Source organism: Rhinichthys klamathensis, unplaced genomic scaffold (assembly GCF_029890125.1).
Source record: "Rhinichthys klamathensis goyatoka isolate OS25496 unplaced genomic scaffold, OSU_Roscu_1.1 h1tg000019l_1, whole genome shotgun sequence".
In the NCBI taxonomy this organism is placed as follows: Eukaryota; Metazoa; Chordata; class Actinopteri; order Cypriniformes; family Leuciscidae; genus Rhinichthys; species Rhinichthys klamathensis.
Genome location: NW_026606570.1, coordinates 6,796,138 through 6,816,055, shown reverse-complemented (window position 1 = coordinate 6,816,055; position 19,918 = coordinate 6,796,138). Strand labels below are relative to the sequence as shown.

Genomic DNA, 19,918 nt, shown 5'->3' with positions numbered 1-19,918 from the left:
AGCCCATCTCTCTCAAGAGCGCATAAGGTCTCTGACATTGTCTCTGGACCGTTTCAGACCGGGCAGGTCTGTGCCACTAAAGGAATTTCAGAGGCTGTTAGGTCTGTTGGCGGCAGCCTCCCCAGTGTGTCATCTGGGGCTGTTGCATATCCGCCCTCTTCAAATCTGGTTGAAGCTCCGAGTCCCTCAGGGGGCGTGGTCGTCCGGACTCAGGCGCATCACGGTCACCCGCAGCTGCATTCGCACTTTGGTACCGTGGAAAAACCCAGCGTTATTCAGTTCAAGGGTTCCGATGGGCACCGTGGCGCATCGCACCGCAGTCTTGACGGATGCATCAACCTCAGGCTGGGGAGCAGTGTGCATGGGCGCGACTGCCTCAGGCTTATGGACGGAGTCGCAGCGAACGTGGCATATAAACCGCTTGGAATTGATGGCGGTATCCTTAGCCCTCGAAGCCTTCCGGTCACAGTTAGAGCGTCAGCATGTACTGATTCGGACCGACAACACGTCGGTGGTCTCATACATAAATCGCCAGGGAGGCGTGCGCTCCAGACTCCTATTCGAGCAGGCGGCGAGTCTCCTGCTGTGGGCAGACCGGCACTTTCTATCCGTGAGAGCAGCGCATATTCCCGGTGTTTTGAATCGCGGGGCGGATATGCTCTCGAGGAATGGGATTCCTCATGGAGAGTGGAGGCTTCACCCGGGATCGGTGCAGATGATCTGGGATCGGTTCGGGAGGGCGGAGGTCGATCTGTTCGCCTCGAGCGAGAACGCGCACTGCCAGGCGTTCTTCTCGCTGTCTCGTTCCCCCTTGGGACGGACGAACGACGCCTTGACTTCGCGCTGGCCGAGAGCCAGACTTTACGCCTTTCCTCCGGTGAAGATTCTGCCCACAGTGTTATGCAAAATCAGGGAGGAGAAAGCGTCTGTGATTCTCGTAGCCCCGAACTGGCCGAATCAGCCCTGGTTCGCGGACATGATGGAATTACTGGTGGACTCCCCGTGGGAAATTCCGCTCAGGAGAGACCTGTTATCGCAGGCGAACGGCACGGTATGGCACCCCAACCCCGGGCTGTGGAACCTTCATGCATGGCCGCTGCGGGGACTCTGAATGAGCGGGACGCTCTGCACTCTCGAGCGATGAGCACTATCGCTGAGGCGCGCGCCCCATCCACTAGGCGTTTATACAGATTGAAATGGGAAGTTTTCTCTAAATGGTGTCAGGATATCAGTATTGACCCGGGTAATTGCGCCGTGTCGCATATTCTACGCTTCCTTCAGCACAGGATGGATAATGGGAGTTTACCGTCCACTCTGAAGGTGTATGTGGCTGCTATTTCTGCGTTCCGCCCCCCGATCGAAGGACAGTCGATCGGTAAACATGCATTGGTGATCAGTTTTCTCAGGGGAGCTAGGAGATTATGTCCGTCACGGCCGCCTTCTGTGCCGCCGTGGGATTTAGCCCTAGTGTTGAGGGCTCTGTCTCTTCCACCGTTTGAGCCACTGGCTTCGATTGCGATCAAGGAGCTTTCCCTGAAAACTGCTTTGCTTCTCGCTCTTGCTTCAGCGAAACGTGTGGGGGACCTGCAAACGTTCTCGGTTCACGAGGACTGCATTCGTTTTGGACCAGGGGATTGTAATGTCACTCTTCGGCCAAGACAGGGGTACGTTCCGAAGTCACTCAATACTCCGTTCAAAGCGCAGGTTGTTTTACTGCCTGCATTGTCTTCTGAGTTATCAGTCTCGCGTGATACCGATGCTCAGAGCGCTGTTTGCCCAGTCAGGGCTTTACGGATGTTTATGACTCGCTCAGCCGCTTTTCGTCAATCGGATCAGCTATTTGTATGCTTTGGCGGTTGCAACAAGGGACGTGGAGTTTCGAAACAGAGGCTTGCTCACTGGATTGTGGATGCTATTGCCTTGGCTTATGATTGCCAGGGGGTGGTCTGTCCCCTCAACATTAAGGCTCATTCGACGAGGGCGATCGCCTCTTCGTGGGCCTGGTCCAGAGGTATGTCTATAAGGGACTTGTGTCTCGCTGCTGGCTGGTCTTCTCAGAATACATTCGCCAGATTTTATAAGTTGGATGTACCTTCTGTTGCGTCTCAAGTGCTTTCGGTGAGCTGAGCCTTCAGGTTGTGCATGAATGCTTGATTTATGTATTATGCTTATGCAACAGTCGCCGCTTCGCTGCTGACATGTATTACACTTGTTATTACTTGTGTTGTTCTGCCCTGAATGATTCAGTGCGAGACTTCCCTCTATTCATTTGCTTGGGAATATGCAAATTTTGATGAGGTTTAGAAAGCGCGCTATTGGCTCGCTTCGCCCTATCAGGGGCTAGTATTTCTAGTAGCGCAGCTATTGGATGAGGCAGGGACGTGCACAGGGTTGCTCAGGTTGCCCGGGCAACTGCCCATATGCCCTTCTCACTCAAGTTGCCCTTCTCACTCAAGTTGCCCTTCCGAGAAAAAAATTAAATCGTACAATGGATGCAGAATTTCACGTAGGCCTAGATTAAAAAAAAAAATAATAATCGCAAAGCCTCATTCACTTCCATTCGGGCACCGAAAGTGAAAGTCAGTATGAAGGGCAAACGCTGCACGCGACCATAGACTGCACGCGACCGGCGTAGGGCCACGCAAATTACTTAAGGCCACGCCTCCATCTCGTGTCATAGTCATAGCGCGCCGTCAAATGTGTAGCTACAACATCTACGACAAAATGAAGCGAAACTATCCTTCTGGTCACGAAAAGAGGAAGAAGAAAAAAACCATGAGAGTGAATTGCGGGAACAACAATCAGGTAAACTTGTGTTCTCTCCTCTCTAAGTTTGATGTCAGCAAAGTTTGATGTTTTTCGGTCTTGCTAACCTAGCTGGGCAGGCAGTGCATCTCTTGCATCACTTTGTGGCTGACAAAAGTGAGAGTAAAATACAATTATTTATTACGTTTGATTTTGATAAACGACAAAGTGCAACGGTGTTTTTTACTGCAGCTCGGAAAACATAACCGCGTCGCGTGTGTTATCATGCGTTCATATGCGCGTTGCCGAAATGAAACTCGCATTTTTCAAGCAGAAATATGTGGAGACCAGACATACTGTACAATACATGCACGTGAATGATGCCACTCCCAATCAAAGTACACATTATACTTTTAAAACAAGACACTGATTATCAAGTCTCAGTGTAGTTACAAACTCTAAACAACTGCACTAATTATGCAAGATAGAAAGCAATGTATTGACAATTTTACATTGATTGACTATTGATTTATAGGCTATATTGAATTAAAAATGTTGATTAGCTGGACATACTGGTCAAAATGGATGCACATCCCTCAGTAAATAATAACCATAAATCAAGAATTGCTTCAACATGCATAATAAAAAAAAAAAAAAAAAATCATACTGATGCCGAAAATGCCCAGGCTGTAGAAAGAACCAAAGTTAATCCCAAAAGCCAAAGCTCAGGGTTATTATTTATTATTTTCTTCTTATTTATGTTTACGTTAATATTCACTTACTTAATAATATTCACTTATTATCTTAACATTCTATAGAAAATACTCTATTCAATAAATATTGTGTGTTTGAACCTCATTCTGTTCTATATTGTTGTACTTATTATTTGACTGTTTTGTTTAAAGGGGGGAGGATGGGAGTGCTGAAGTGTCAGGTGTGACTGTGGCAATGGCAAATGGTTTACATAGCTCACGACATCAGAGGGCCCCTTAGCAGAATTTTGCTTAGGGCCCTAGGGGGAGGTCAGGATCGGCACTGGGTGTAGCAGTCGATTCTGTTCCTTACCGGAATTCCTGTTCCCTTTACGCAATCATACTACAAATCATGCGTAGTTGCCCAGATTAGCAAAAAGCACAATTGAATGTACGGGAAGCCAAAAGGTTAAAAAAGGATTGTATTTTTTCCGAAATCTAAGCGTTTTATTTTATTTTATTAGAAGCGAGTTTTTCCCCATCTGTCAATTCAATCCAGATTATTTATTTAAAAAAAAAAAATAATAATAATAATAATTAAAAAACAATAAACAATAATATGAGGAACTCTTTTTCTCATGTGTATTTTGGTGACATTTAACATATTGTTAATACATTTTGTATACTGTTTACAAAGTTGTATATCATAAACCTGTCATCTTTGACGTTTGCAATCTTTATAAATAATAATAAGACCATAATATGAGGCATTGCGTTTGGAAATAAACACGATCAGATAAGGCAATTTGTATGGGCAAAATTCAACTGAATATATTCCTTCATATAGCCCGTGAGTTTTGGGGGTAGTGCCCTTTTTTCAGGTCAGAGCAACTGCCCCACAAAATTCCTGTGCACGTCCCTGGGATGAGGGTTCTGTCATTCTCGAGTGGGTGGGTTCTCTGCTCCACGGCGGGATTTGACACAGTTCCCATACTACGTCATCGACGTAAATGTCGAAGTGACCGCTTTGAAAGGGAACGTCTCCGGTTACTTTCGTAACCTCGTTTCCCTGAAAGGCAGGGAACGAGACATTTACGTCGAACGCCGTGTCGCTTGTTCATTCGAGCGTTCAGTCGTATTCTGATGCAATTGACATGCGTATGCAATTTATACTGCCAGCAGGCGTGTCAGTATTTGCATATTTTGCGTCAATTGGCCAGCTGTCTCCAGCTGGCGTTAGCCCATAAGATTTCAGCAGAAGTGAAGAAGGGGAGGAGTTCCCATACTACGTCATCGACGTAAATGTCTCGTTCCCTGCCTTTCAGGGAACCGAGGTTACTGCTACTTGGGCACAGAGATATCACGCAACACCTGAAATAAAGCTTGCCACAAAGAACCGGCGAAGGTAATGATTATGCATGAAACATTTGAATTGTTGATAAAGTTGACGATGCAGACTCGCCATCTTCGCAGTAGTGAACGCGCCTATAGAGAGAAATGCACACTTCATATGAAGTGCTTATTTATTAATCCAGGCAAATTTGTTGATGAAACATTGATTAAAATGAAGATACAATTTATACAAAACGAAATAAAATTTAAGGAAAGGCTTTCTACAAAACAAAACTTAGTAGATCAAAATCTGACCCATTCCAAATGTTTTCCGATATAGGCCTAATTGGTCATCTTATGATCCTATCTTAGCCTACTCATCTCATGCGGTTCCGTTTTCATATAATCAACATAGATGAAATAAAAAAAAATAACATTGTATTATTTAAACATAAATATGAAACGTTAACGTATGTTTAAGTTTTTTAACTTATAAGCGTCACACCGCTCCGCTTTGCTCACATGCTAATAATCAAATAATACCCAGCGATCTTCGAATATTATTTTTGCTTGAAAATTTCGTTTTGTATAAATTGTATCTTCATTTTAATAAATGTTTTCATCAACAAATTTGCAAGCTTTATTTCAGGTGTTGCTTGATAGCTGATCTCTGCGCCCAAGTAGCAGTGCTCCGCCTGTGCTTCCCCCTCATAGTATCAGTCTATCATTGCCATGTCAGTGTATTGATTCTGATTGTCCCTTCATAGTTTGCAAGAGACATATAATAAACTGAGCGTATTAATAAACTGAGACGTAGGCTATTTAATAAACTGAGCGTAGCCTATTCGTCTGTCAATATGAAACGCGACTGCATGGGTCATTCTAATTAATGATCGGAAAAACGCGTATCGACCACCGTTACTGTAAAATATGCACGTATGTCCATTTAAACTCAATTTTGGTCAAATGTGGATTATATCATTACACTGGCAAGAATATGGTTACATTTAAAGTTGTCGTACCAAGTATGACAACGCTACGTTCAACTGCTTTTGAAATTACGTGTTTTTTTCACTTCCTGAAAAGTAACCGTTTTGGACATACGTGAGTTTCATCGGGCAGCGACGCTATGCTTTTGCGTTCTGCACTTTCTTTTCTCTCGAGGCATCTACTACACAACTGACACAGGTAAATACATGTGTGGTCCCGCTTCGGATGCCACGATGCCATCTATGGAGGGATTATTGGGTCAGATTGACAACTAAAAGTCTAAAACTAAAAGTCTTAAACGAAAACCAAAAGTCTAAGTTTGAAACTAAAAGTCTAAGTCGAAAACTAAAAGTCTAAGTCGAAAACTAAAAGTCTAAGTCGAAAAATGAATTTGGTATTTAGGATTGGGCATTTGGTATTTAGGATTGGGCATTTGGTATTTAGGATTGGGCATTTGGTATTTAGGATAGGGCATTTGGTATTTAGGATTGGGCATTTGGTCATTTAGCCATTTAGGATTTAGGATTGGGCATTTAGGGATTTAGGATTGGGCATTTAATCATTTAGCCATTTAGGATTGGGCATTTGAGGATTGAGGATTGAGGAGTGTATGCAAATAAGGAGGCGTGGCCCAAATACTGGAGGCTGGGTTTGAAATGGCTGGTGCAGATGCACCTTATGGACAGCAGAGGTAGCTCCAGTCAGTCCAGTGCTAAGTCAAGTCAAGTCATCTTCATTTATATAGCGCTTTTAACAATGAATTGTTTCAAAGCAGCTTTACAGAGATAAACATATAATTTAAGGTAACAGATTGTTTTGGCGTTATAGCGGTTCTTGAATAATGTTACTTCCAGCTAAAGTTAACTTTGATTGATTCACCTCCGTCGAAATGATCAGACTTTAAACGCAAACCTGTGATTAACGCTGATGGCGTTCACATGCTCATTCAGAATTCTATAGTTATGTGCTTTTTAAAATATGTGCACAGGTTTGTAATTCATACAACCCAGCCTAAACAAACTACTTTCTTGCCTATAAATTTTGATACAGAATTTTGTTTTATTTTATCACTTCGGGGTACGCGAGCCGGAATTCACAGCGCTTTATCTGTAGAGTGGGAAAGGGATCCTCCATAGGGAGAGGATAGTGGATACTTCAGCACTGCATTGTCATCGGGTCCAGGCGAATCTCCTTCGTCAGATCTGGACACGGCCTGGATCCGGCAGGCTGCGGGAAAACCTCGGGATAAACAAAGACACTAATATTAGCGTAGATGCCATTCTTCTTATGATGTAGCGAGTACATCAAGATTTAAGGGAAGTGTTCCCAGTTCCGGCTGACCTAATCTATGCAGCCTAACATTGAATTTATAGAAGTCTATAATGTATTATGTGTATGCTAGGTCAAAGAGATGTGTTTTTAGTCTAGCTTTGAACTGACAGAGTGTGTCTGCTTCCCGGACAATGGTAGGAAGACTGTTCCAAAGTTTTGGTGCTAAATAGGAAAAGGATCTACCGCCAGCAGTCGATTTAGATATTCTAGGTATTATCAACTGGCCGGAATTTTGGCACTGAAAGTACTGCGGAGCTAAACCATTTAGTGCTTTGTAGGTAATCAACAATATTTTAAAATTTATACGATGTTTAATAGGGAGCCAATGCAGTGTTGACAGAACCGGGCTAATATGGTCATATTTCCTGGTTCTGGTAAGAACTCGAGCTGCGGCGTTTTGAACTAGCTGTAGTTTGTTTATTAAGCGTGCAGGGCAACCACCCAGTAGAGCATTACAATAATCTAGCCTTGAGGTCATGAACGCATGGACTAATTGTTCCGCATTTCCCAATGAGAGCATATGGCGTAATTTAGATATATTTTTAAGATGGAAAAATGCAGTTTTACAGATACTAGACACGTGGCTTTCAAAAGAAAGGTTGGTATCAAATAGCACACCCAGGTTCCTAACCGACGACGAAGACTTGACAGAGCAGCCATTAAGTGTTAGACAGTATTCTGGGTTATTACGTGTGGAAGTTTTTTGTCCAATAATTAGAATCTCTGTCTTTTCAGAATTTAGTAGTAGGAAATTACTAGTCATCCAATGTTTTATATCAGCTATGCATTCCGTTAATTTTGTGAATTGGTAAGTTTCGTCGGGGCGTGAAGAAATATACAGCTGAGTATCATCGGCATAATAGTGAAAGCTAACTCCATGTTTCCTAATGATATCTCCTAATGGTAGCATGTACAGAGTGAACAGCAGCGGTCCTAGTACTGAGCCTTGTGGTACGCCATACTGAACTTGTGATCGATAAGACATCTCTTCAAGGAGCTAAGGAGCACACTGTAATGAAACCAAACAGAGCGAGTGAGCAGGTCTGGAGCGAGGACTGTACTTTATAATGTGATAACTTCAACTTAATGACAGCGTTGTATAGGGGTACTGGAACGGTACATGTATTCCTATTGAACCGAAACGGTAGCCTACGGGCGTCACGGTTCGGTGCACGAGTTTACACGGAGAATACACGGTATAAAAATAAATAAAACTCTAAATAGCGATACATTTCGCTCTACTCGCGTTTGGTGTGAACGCAGCATAATAAACAGGCTGCGACGTCAAGGTTGCAATGCTGGAGTGTGTGTGTGCGCGCGAGAGAGAGAGGGGGAGGCGTGGGCGCGAACGAACTAGGTGTGTGTGTGTGTGTGTGTGTGTGAGAGAGAGAGAGAGGGAGAGTGTGTGTGTTTGTGTGTGTGAGAGAGAGAGAGAGAGAGAGAGAGAGAGAGAGAGAGAGAGAGAGAGAGAGTGTGTGTGTGTGTGTGTGTGTGTGTGAGAGAGAGAGAGTGTGTGTGTGTGTGTGTGTGTGTGTGTGTGTGATTTTGGTTGGGTGACAGTTGTAGGTTACAGTTTGACAAGATTTTAGAGTGTGACAAAAGCACAATGTTGTATTTTATTGCGAGTGTAGACAAATATACACACTTTGCAGTTTGAACTTTGCAGCACACACTCCAACATTGCAACCTTTACGTCGCAGCCTGTTTATTATGCTGCGTTCACACCAAACGTGAATAGAGCGAAATGTATCGCTATTTAGAGTTTTATTTATTTTTATACCGTGTATTCTCCGTGTAAATTCGTGCACCGAACCGTGACGCCCGTAGGCTACCGTTTCGGTTCAATAGGAATACATGTACCGTTCCAGTACCCCTATACAACGCTGTCATTAAGTTGAAGTTATCACATTATAAAGTACAGTCCTCGCTCCAGACCTGCTCACTCGCTCTGTTTGGTTTCATTACAGTGTGCTCCTTAGCACTGGACTGACTGGAGCTCCCTCGGCTGTCCATAAGGTGCATCTGCACCAGCCATTTCAAACCCAGCCTCCAGTATTTGGGCCACGCCTCCTTATTTGCATACACTCCTCAATCCTCAATCCTCAAATGCCCAATCCTAAATGGCTAAATGATTAAATGCCCAATCCTAAATCCCTAAATGCCCAATCCTAAATCCTAAATCCTAAATGGCTAAATGACCAAAAACTTGCAAAAACTACATTCAAATCTAAAATTTATCAATGACAATCGGGTGAAAAAGACCAATTTAGCCGTTTAGCCCCATAGACTCCCATTCATTTTGCACTCGGACTATTGCCCCCAGTGGAACTCTGGTGGAACTACAACCAAAAAGTCGGTACAATAGGACTTAATAGGGAGTGGCCAGGCTTTCCGTAGACGGGCTTTGTGGCAGTTTAGAACGTCATGAGCTATCCAGTCATTATATAGATCAGTGGCTGTTACCGGTATGTAAACAAACCTCCGTGATAACGAACCCTCGATGACAGCTACAGCCAGGCAGAATGACTTGTTGGGTTGATGATGTTAGACAGTGGCCTCCAGTCACAGATGAAGGTACAAACGATCTTACAGATTATTTATGAAAATAGCTTGGCAAGCTAGCTAGGCTAACGTTAGCTAACGAGGAAATTATAAAAAGATCTGTCCATTTGGCAACAATAAATAAATGAATGACATCAAATAAACGAATTCATGTTTTTCATTTGTGTCCATTATTTGTCTCATTTTCACATTGCAAAAGGCAAGGGTAAGGTACAGCTAGAAAGTATAGATAATATCGACCAATTAGTGTTTTTAAACCATGGAAAGAGGTCAATATAACAGCAGGAGGACAATTATGTCACATAACGTTACATTTAGCTCAGGAAAGCCATTAAATGACCATAGCATGTTAATTGAATAGAAAAAAATAGCTAGAGAGATTTTGCTGAGCACTATATTACATATTTTTTATATTTTTTACTTATGTCATTAAATAATTGTTATTATAACAAAAACTGCATTTAATTTAATTTTGTATTTAAAAAAAAATTCTGTCACAGTCAAGCAAATCAAACATTAACAACAGACAGGGGCAGTCGACCCGGGGTATTTTATGTAGCTCACAATGTTTTCTCTTCCAAATTGAAATTTTACTGCCGCCATTGAAACAATTTAAAACGGAACATGTTTTCCCACTCAACATTATAAAAGTTGTAACGTTAGTGACAGTCGTAAATCGTGGGCTGTTTATTCCAGTGGACGCAAGTTGCAACTAAAACAATAGGGGGCAATGGCGCAACGCTACCCAGCAACAGCTCAGTTATGGCCAAGGGGGTAATCCATCGACCGGAAGTTGAAGCCGGCCGGGTGCCGCCATGTTGTAGCAGAACTTCACTTGCGTTAGCATTTCCATTGACTCCCATTCATTTTTGCGTCACTTTGACAGCGAATAACTTTACATCTGAGGCGTTTAAAGACTCCATTTGTCCATTATTTATTTCTAAAGAAACACGACAATGTATAAAGGGCTCCATTACCTTCTATGTTACACTATGGCCCCGTAGAAACAGATTTAGTAAAAATAGGCTAACGATTGCGTCATAACCACTCGACTCTCTGTCGCGCTGTACAGAAATTACCGTACAGACAGGAGGAGAAGCTCGCAGGCAATCGAGGGGACGTCCCGTCAAGGGAGAAGCCCATTGATAATGAGTCCATAAAAGCAACGGAATACTTACTCCTGCTCACTCACTCCAAAGAACTCTTTGCTCAAGTTCCCCGTCTCTGCAAGATTAACGTTGGCAATTTTCACGCACAGCTACTAGAAGATTAACTTCTGTCAGACAGGTTGCTCACGTCATCAAGCTTAGTTTGAGTCGGGTTGAGTCTGCGCGTCAGGAACGGAAGTGCTCAAAAATCGCTAAAAATGGGCTTCAACTGTCTCAACTGAATTCCAATGAGATGGCTCTGTCCACTTCTTATACTGTCTATGGTTATGGCGCCCGCTTACTTCCGGTAGTTTCGCCGGATTCGTCTATGGGTGCTTCTCATTTCTTATTTGTGCATCCTCGTTTCCTTTCCTCGCTTCTATTCTTTGCGTCTCAGCTCCACCCCCTGTAGGACGCGAGGGAAGGCTGCAAGGAAAGAAAAGGAGGACGGAGGAATCGAAGGAAAGTTTTTTTAATACTTTGGAATACTTGACCACTCGAGCGTCATTTCACTGCGTCATCAGCAGCGCTCAAAGGATCTGCCCTTATGTTGTTGAAGTTTGGCTATTTAAGAAATTTGTAATAAATAATAATAAAGCAAGATACCCTGTTGAAATATGTGAGATGTGTGCTTTATATAAACTGCAATGGTAAAGTATAAATTAAAATGATTGTGACCGACGTGAAGGGGGAGGAGAATTTATACGTGCGTCACGTTTAGTCGATAAAACACTTCCGCAAAGCATACAACTGTGCATCCTCGCTCATAGCTCCTCTGGAAGCCTCCTCACTCCTCGATCCTCGCCTCCTCGCGGTGCAATAAGAGAATTGAGATGTCCTTCAAGATGGCTGAGCTCGATCGGTTTCCGGGTCATAGGATGGAGGACGGAGGAGCGAGGAGACGAGGAGACGAGGAGGGATATTGAGAAGCACCCTATAAGTAGGCGAATTGGGACGCAGCAGGAGAGTAAAAGAGTGGATTTCAAAGATGTATTATCCTGTGGCCCCCTCTATAGGACAGCATTAGTATTGCTCAGCCAGTGTAAGCCTATGGGATGTTTAGGATATTTGATCATCATTTATAGAAACACTGTAAGTCCAATGCGTTACAATACTGTATAACAACAAACTTCTTAAGGTCTTAAGGTTGGTATTTGGTGCTTGTAGCATTAAAGCTCCAGGTAGGAGGAGTTAGAGTTGAAAAAATTCAGTCTTAGAAGAAATGTAATAATAATAATAATATTAAGTATAAATAGGATAACAAAACATAATTATTTCCTAACATTTTAACAAGATTACTACAACCTGTTTCTAAAGCCCACGACACACGTCTGGACATTTTTGAGCGTGGTTTTTCAAGTCGATCTACCGTGGCACAATGCGCGCTTTCCTGTCTCCTGTAAACATTCTCCTGTAAGACTTCACTGGCTATGGCCATCCTGCAGGTCTACCAGGCCAAAGCATTGAGAGATCTGCACTAGGGTCCAGAGGTAATAAGTGGCACCGCTCATCCTTCATAAGGCCCTGGGATGGATGACCCAGGGAAGGAGGAGAGGCCGCTGACCTATCCACTGGGCAGGGTATCAGTACAAGGTCCTCCCTTTCGGGTTGTCCCTGTTTCCTCGCGTCTTCACAAAAGTCGCAGAGGCTTTGAGGGAAGTGGGCCTTCATATCCTCAACTACCTCGACAACCCACTAATCCTAATCCTAGCTAATCCTGGGAGGACCACACTCGAGAGTTGTTCTGTGTGCACAGGGACTTTGTCCTCAAGCTCCTAGCCTGGCTGGGACTTTGGGTCAACTGGGAAATGAGCAAGCTCTCCCCTGTGCAGAGAATCTCTTTTCTCGGTGTGGAGTTGGACTTGATTGCCATGACAACACGTCTTTCACAAGAACGTACTCAGTTAGTGCTGAACTGTTGAACCTCTTCAAGCGCAAGACAGTGGTACCACTGAAATATTTTTAGAGGCTCCTGGGGCATATGACATCTTCGGCCATGGTGATGCGACTCGGATGATGTATATTTGACCGCCTCAGCACTGGCTTCAGTTCGAGTCATGAGATGGACATGGTGCCGAGGCACATATCGAGTGGCCGATTTGTCGTTGCACTTTCAACCCTTGGTTGGATCTTGTGTTTCTACAGGCAGGAGTTTCCTCAGAGGTGTTTGGGGCTCCCAAGAGCAGCCCTCCAGTGTCAGTCTCAACACAATGTCTCGTTCCCTCCATCAGGGAACCAAGGTTACAAGAGTAACTGAGACTATTTTGAGTATTTAATGTATGACCGCTGGAGAAATGTATCAGATACACTACCATTCAAAAGTTTGTGTTCAGTAATGCATCCTTTATGAAAAATACTTTTAATTAGCAAGGATGCATTAAATTGATCAAAATTATAAATAATTTATATTATTTCAGAACTTTAATAATCAAAGAATCCTGAAAAATGTATCATGGCTTCTACAAAAATATTAAACAGCACAATCATTTTTATTAATAATAGTAAGAAATGTTTCTTGAACAACAAATAAGCATATTAGAAAGATTTCTGAAGGATCATGTGAGAGAAATGGAAAACAAAATTTCAAATTTTTTGTTGTTTTTACTGTATTTAAAAAAAAATCAAATATATGCAGCCTTTGTGAGAATAAGGGACTTCTTTTAAAAACAATAACAAAACTTACCAACTCCAAACTTTTGAATGGTAGTACTAATATAACTCCAACATGAAGAGAGCTGAGCAGCTGGACTCCTGTTTGACAGTTATGTCTCACAAATGCACTTGAGCAGCTAATAAATATAACAACCAGTGGCCTGAACAACAACCTTTTGTTTTATTCCAACTAAGCTGATTATCAAGCTACGATTTACCTCAAGTATGTGTTAATCCATATTTGTTCTATGTGATCTGCTTATTAAATATTGAGACGAATTTGTGTTTGTCTGCATAATAAAAAAAAAAGGTAACACTTTACTTGAAGGGGTGCAAGACTGACATTACACCTTCATAATCATGACATGAAACTCATGGATATGAAGGTTTCATGCATGTTTATGACAACTGTCATTAAGTGTCACTTGCTCAATTATGACATTTTTAATGTGACATTCATAATATGACATTGTTTGAGATATCTTTGTTCTGACAACTTGACATAAGCCAATACATCATAACCTGTCAGTGTCAATGTAAGGAATGCGAGGAGGCTTTATCACTCATTTGCATCAGCGCTATGAATAGAGGTGGAGCAGCACATGCAGCCCAGCACTATAAAACCATCAGAGTAGTGGCTTTATGGACCATCCGAGCGTTGACTTAGTTGGCTTCAACTGGCTTCATATATGCCTGGAACACAACTAACTAAGGTAGAACTGCTCTCTCTCTCTCTCTCTCTCTCTCTCTCTCTCTCTCTCTCTCTCTCTCTCTCTCTCTCTCTCTCTCTCTCTCTCTCTCTCTCTCTCTCTCTCTCTCTCTCTCTCCTCTCTCTCGCTCTCTCTATCTCTCTCTCTCTAAATTAGTATGATGATGGTATCTATAAAATAATGAAAAATGAAATAATAAATACATTAATAATATTTAATTCTTTATTTGAAGGCTGGCCTACATCTCTGCAGAACTTCTACTTCACATTGTTCCAGTGCTCAAAACACAAAGGTGACATGTTTCCTGTTTTTGTCTTTTGTAAAGGAAAATCCGGTCATGCTCGAGTCAGAATGTAAACAATCCCCTGCAAAGAATATGAATCCTCAGCCTTTTTTTCATCAGCAATCCTTTTTATATCAATGAAATCCTTTGATATTTACAGGACCTGCAACCACTCATGGCAAATCCAGTCCATGAAACTACAGAGGAGAAGAAACAGCTGCCGCTGGGACCCGAGAGGCCAATTTCACATCAGAAGTTTAAAGCAAAGCTCACCAAATGGCTCTCTTACATTACTGGAGACATGGCTGCGTTTGGTGAATGGATGAAAGGTACAAGAGTAAGCTACAGTAGTTTAGATCTCAATAAGGAGCCAAATTTAGAAAGAAGGAAAAACAACAACATTATTTCTGCTAGTGAATAGTTAGTAGGAGATTGTTTGCACAAAAGTAATTTAGAAAATCATCAATGATCGTATTCAACCAGGGAAAAGCCTTTTTCTAACTCAACTTAACATTTTTGTTTCTTTCACCACAAAGATGACTGAACAACTGTCATATTGTAACACTTTGTGTCGTTATTAAACTGTTCTGGTACTTTTACATCTGTGGGAATCTGCTAGATGTGCTCATCTAGTTAATGTACTAACTACTTTCTTTAGTTGTATAATGAGTGATCCACACCCAACAATGCACACTTACTAAGCAAGAGACAAACAAACGTGTTTTCCAATTTGACCTTTAATACCTAACCACAAATATGCATATTACACAGATATGGATATTAGTAGCAAGTTATACTAGAAAAGTCATTATTTTATTACTTAAGGACAATGTAAGGATTAGGACAATGTAAATACAGTTTTGTGTTCCATCTTCTATGCAAACCTTTTTGGCGATTTTCTTTATACCCACTTGTATTCTCACATGTTTACGCTGTGCAGGGCAATTTATCTTGCTCCAGATTGTGGACTGGGTGCTGCGTGGAGCAGCTCAGGTGATGTTTGTGAACAACCCTCTCAGTGGTCTGATCATCTTTGCTGGACTGATCCTTCAGAACAGATGGTGGGCACTCAATGGTTTTGTTGGCACTCTGTTTGCTACAATTTCTGCACTCATCCTCTGTCAGAACAGGTATTTAGGCGATGACTTATAGTGCATTTACATTTTGATGCTCTAAATGTTTGAGCGTGGTTTCAGAATTATAATCAATATTTGATATTTCCCTCAGAGGAGCTATCGCAGCCGGCCTGTATGGATATAACGGCATCTTGGTTGGTCTTCTGATGGCGGTTTTCTCAAACGCAGAAGATTGGTACTGGTGGCTGCTTCTTCCCAATATCTTCATGTCAATGGCATGGTGAGTTCATCTCTTTGTTCTTCAGTTCATTTACGGCTTGTATCAAAAAAGGAAATGACTAAAGGCTGGGATACACTACACAACTATTGCACACTCAATTTGCAGTCAGATCCAGTCTGCAGAAATTTGGTCAGCAACAATCATGTAGTGTATGATGGGTACAGATTTTTTTTAGCTTCTGACTATGAATACATCTAGTCGGTGGATATCAAAACATTTTTAGAGCACAAATTGATTTTATTTGTCATGCATCTCCTTGCAACAATTTTGTTGTGTCCAGAATAACTCGAAAGTCTGTGATCCTCAGTCATTAAGTGTATAATGTTCAGTGAGCTCCATAACAGACTTCTACCTGACAATCAAAGTGGCGTTACGTCACAAATGTGCGGACACGGAGGAAGACCGCGAGTGTTTAGGGTGTTATTTGGGACAGGGTCTAAAATGCAAGGAATTTCGATCCTTCAAAGGCAGATAACTGTGACACACACAAACGGAATGTTCCATCAGTTGAAGTCTGTCATATGATTGAGGTACTGATGTTCTCTCACATGGTAACAGAAGAATGTTAAAAAATTTAAACATTTTCTGAACAGGGTTATGTTAGAACAAAATCTTAGTGGACTTATCTGATTGTATTTAAATAAATATTTTTCAAATATAAATATTCATGACATTTTACACAGGGAAGATGTATTTTTAGTAGTTAACATTAGCTAGCTACCTTAGTTAACATGAACTAAGAAGGAACAACACTTCTACAGCATTTTTTTTTAATTTGAGTTAATATTAATTTCAGTTTACTAATACATTATTAAAATCAAAGGTTGTATTTGTTAACATTAGTTAATGCACTGTGAACTAACATAAACAAACAATGAGCATCTGTATTTTTATTAACTAACGTTAACAAAGATGAACTAATACTGTAACAAATGTATTGATCATTGTTAGTTCATGTTAGTTAATACAGGTTAACTAATGAACCTTATTGTAAAGTGTTACCCAATTGTGCTTTTTATTTTAGACATCTAGTGGTGATCCAACACAATACCAAAATGATTGATCATACAACAGTGAACAAACATGTCATTAAAAACAAACAATTTATTGATATCTCTTTTACTCTGCAAAGTTTTCTTAAATTTTGAGGATGACGGCATGGCACAGAAAGTGTCATGCAAATGATCTATATCTGCCTAGCTTCCAAGTGACGCATGAATCTGATTGAACACAGACCCTTAAACACCTCCAAGACATTGGAAGCATTTTTCCTCCCTATTAAAAGTGTATTGGTGTTACAAACTATACACAATAGAATTTATCATTGTTTTGTAGTTTTTTTTAAAGATTTTTTTTTTTACCTAGTAGTGACCGATATTTGGGTCACAACCCAACAGTTGAGAACCACCAGTTTAGACTCTGTGCTGAATTATAGAATTCTAGCAGTGTTGTTTTCTCCAGTCCCATAGTGTCCAGTGCCTTGGCTTCCATCAACAGTCGGTGGGATCTGCCAGTTTTTACCCTTCCTTTTAACATACTAGTGTGCCTCCATATGGTGGCCACAGGCCACTACAATCATCACTTCCCGCAGATTCTCATCCAGCCACGCACATCCTTGCATAACATGACATGGTCTGAGCTGGATTATGCAAAGGTAAGAGCTCAAAAGTTTAAATGAGGCCAAAATCAAAGAAGGGAAAGCTGTCCCAAAGTTGCATCACTCCCCCGGAACAAGAAAGGGAGATTGTGCAACAGTTCTGTTTAGGAATCTTCTAGATTGATATCACATGACACTAAAGAGAGCAGGTTTATCATGAGACACTGTAACTGACATTATGGAATTAAATCTAGCAGGAAATTCCAGATTTTCTGCTCAAATTTAATGTCAAGTTTAAAGTTCTAAGGCTAAGAATTTATTTGATGAAAGATACAGTAAAAACAGTAATATTGTGAAATATTATTACTATTTAAAAGAACTGTTTTCTATTTGAATATATTTTTTCTGTGATAGCAAAGCTGGATTGTCAGCAATTAGTCTAATATGCACATTTGGTGCTCATTTATTATTGGTGTTCAACTATTGATAGTGGTTCTTATTAATATCAATGTTTAAAATACCTGTTGCTGCAGTAAAATATTATAGCCTATATTAAATATCATCTATATATAATATATAATATATTTATATATTTTTTTTACAGCTTTTCAGCTCAATCCCTGTGGGTATTGGACAGGTATATGGGTGTGACAATGCTTGGACAGGAGGGATATTTATGATGGCCTTGTTCATCTCCTCACCCATAACATTAGCACATGCAACTATTGGATCAGCAGTTGGTATGGTGTCAGGTAAGAGATCCCAAGTGTATTATAATGTTTCATATTAAATATCATCCGCATTAAGATATTTTAAGATTGACGATTAAGGTGTAACTTTAACGTAACTTTCAGGTCTTGCTCTTGCTGCACCGTTCCAGAACATCTACTTTGGCTTGTGGGGTTATAACTGTGTTTTGGCCTGCATTGCCATTGGTGGGATGTTCTACGCTCTCACATGGCAGACACATCTTCTGGCTGTGGCCTGTGGTAGGTTCATATCAGATATTTCCTTTCCTTCCTGATTATGTAACAACAATTTCCTATAATTATGGGCAAATCACTAAACTTACAATCGTTTTCCCGTAGCATTCTTCTGTGCATATCTCGGCTCGGCAATTGCAAATGTGATGTCTACTGTAAGTATTATAAACCCAAAACATAAAATTTGTACACAAATGTGTGTGATTTTAAACGGATTTATATGGTATTTCGACAGTTTGGACTCCCAGCATGCACCTGGCCCTTCTGTCTTTCTGCCCTCACTTTCCTTCTGATCACTACGGAGACAAAAAACATTCATAAACTGCCTCTTGCTAAAGTCACCTATCCTGAGAAAAACCTGATATACTTCTGGAAGATGAAGAAAGAGGAGAGAATCGACAAACAAAGGAAAAAACAAGAGCAGATGCAAGTGAAAGACGTAGAATCACAGCTGAAGAAAGAGGAAATAATAGTTGCAATGAAAAAGAAAGATCAACAGCCTCTGGATGTTTGCACCATGGAAGTTCAGGAAGAGGAAACCACACAGAGTGGAACAAATAAGAATTCAGAGGCAATTGAACTTAATTTAACTCAATTATAAATTTCCCTTAAATGGTTCACATGATGTTTATTTGCTCAAAGAAAATGCCACACCTATAAATAGCTAAGGGACATTGTTCTATTTTTAAACATTGAGGGCAATGAGCACCTTTTTACTTTTCTTTTTCTTTTCTTTTTTAACATTTAAATGAGAATGTATTATGAGATAGCCTGCATTATTTCAATGTTTTCATAATCTGTAACAGCTTTGTCTTTGTCTATACATTTTATACATTTTAATAAATATATATATTTTTACATAAAAATTTTCAGTCTGTCTCTTTTGGAATATAGACATTTACCCATCTTTATTATAGATTTATTTCAATAAAAATGATGGAACACTTCATAATAACTTTAATAAAATATTATTACATTAACAGATATTTAGGTATATTTAAAGTTAAAAAAGTCAGGAAACTGATTCATATATTTTAATTTTGAATGTATATGAATAAGTGAACTGTTAAACTTTGAAACAAAAATTGTTGTCAGTTAACAAATATGTTTATATTACACAGTTATGTGTACATTGTACATAAATACAATAGAAACATTAAAAATACTTTTTAAAAAATTCCCCAAATTTCCTACAGATCATCATAATTTCTGTTATACATTACTTAATGTTCCCCTAACCAGTATGTCAGGTTGTTATAAATAGAACTTTAGGTTACACTTTATTTTAAGGTGACGTAGCTACATTACTCAAATAAGTAGCCTACTGAGTAGTATTAGTTAACTACATTTACTTTCTATATAGTTACGGTTACGGTTAGGGTTTGGTTTTGGGTTGGTTACTTGTAATTATGCATAATTTACTATTATTACTATTTCTGTCAGGACCACTATCGTCAAATACGATTGACAATAGCATACAGTTTGGATTGGCGGTATGCTTCCCTTCTGGGCGAGAACTCCCTGTGCTGTGCATCC

General features: G+C 40.6%; 1 protein-coding gene across 1 annotated transcript; it reads left to right on the top strand.

Annotated features, from left to right (window-relative positions):
• Positions 1-14,058: 14,058 nt before the first annotated feature.
• On the top strand, positions 14,059-19,178 carry slc14a2 (solute carrier family 14 member 2). Its single transcript, XM_056237562.1, has 10 exons — positions 14,059-14,166; positions 14,396-14,455; positions 14,607-14,775; positions 15,387-15,576; positions 15,674-15,802; positions 17,264-17,456; positions 18,004-18,151; positions 18,254-18,388; positions 18,488-18,537; positions 18,618-19,178. The coding sequence occupies exons 1-10, from the start codon at positions 14,143-14,145 to the stop codon at positions 18,981-18,983; spliced, it is 1,464 nt and encodes a 487-aa protein (XP_056093537.1). The 5' UTR covers positions 14,059-14,142; the 3' UTR covers positions 18,984-19,178.
• Positions 19,179-19,918: the final 740 nt, after the last annotated feature.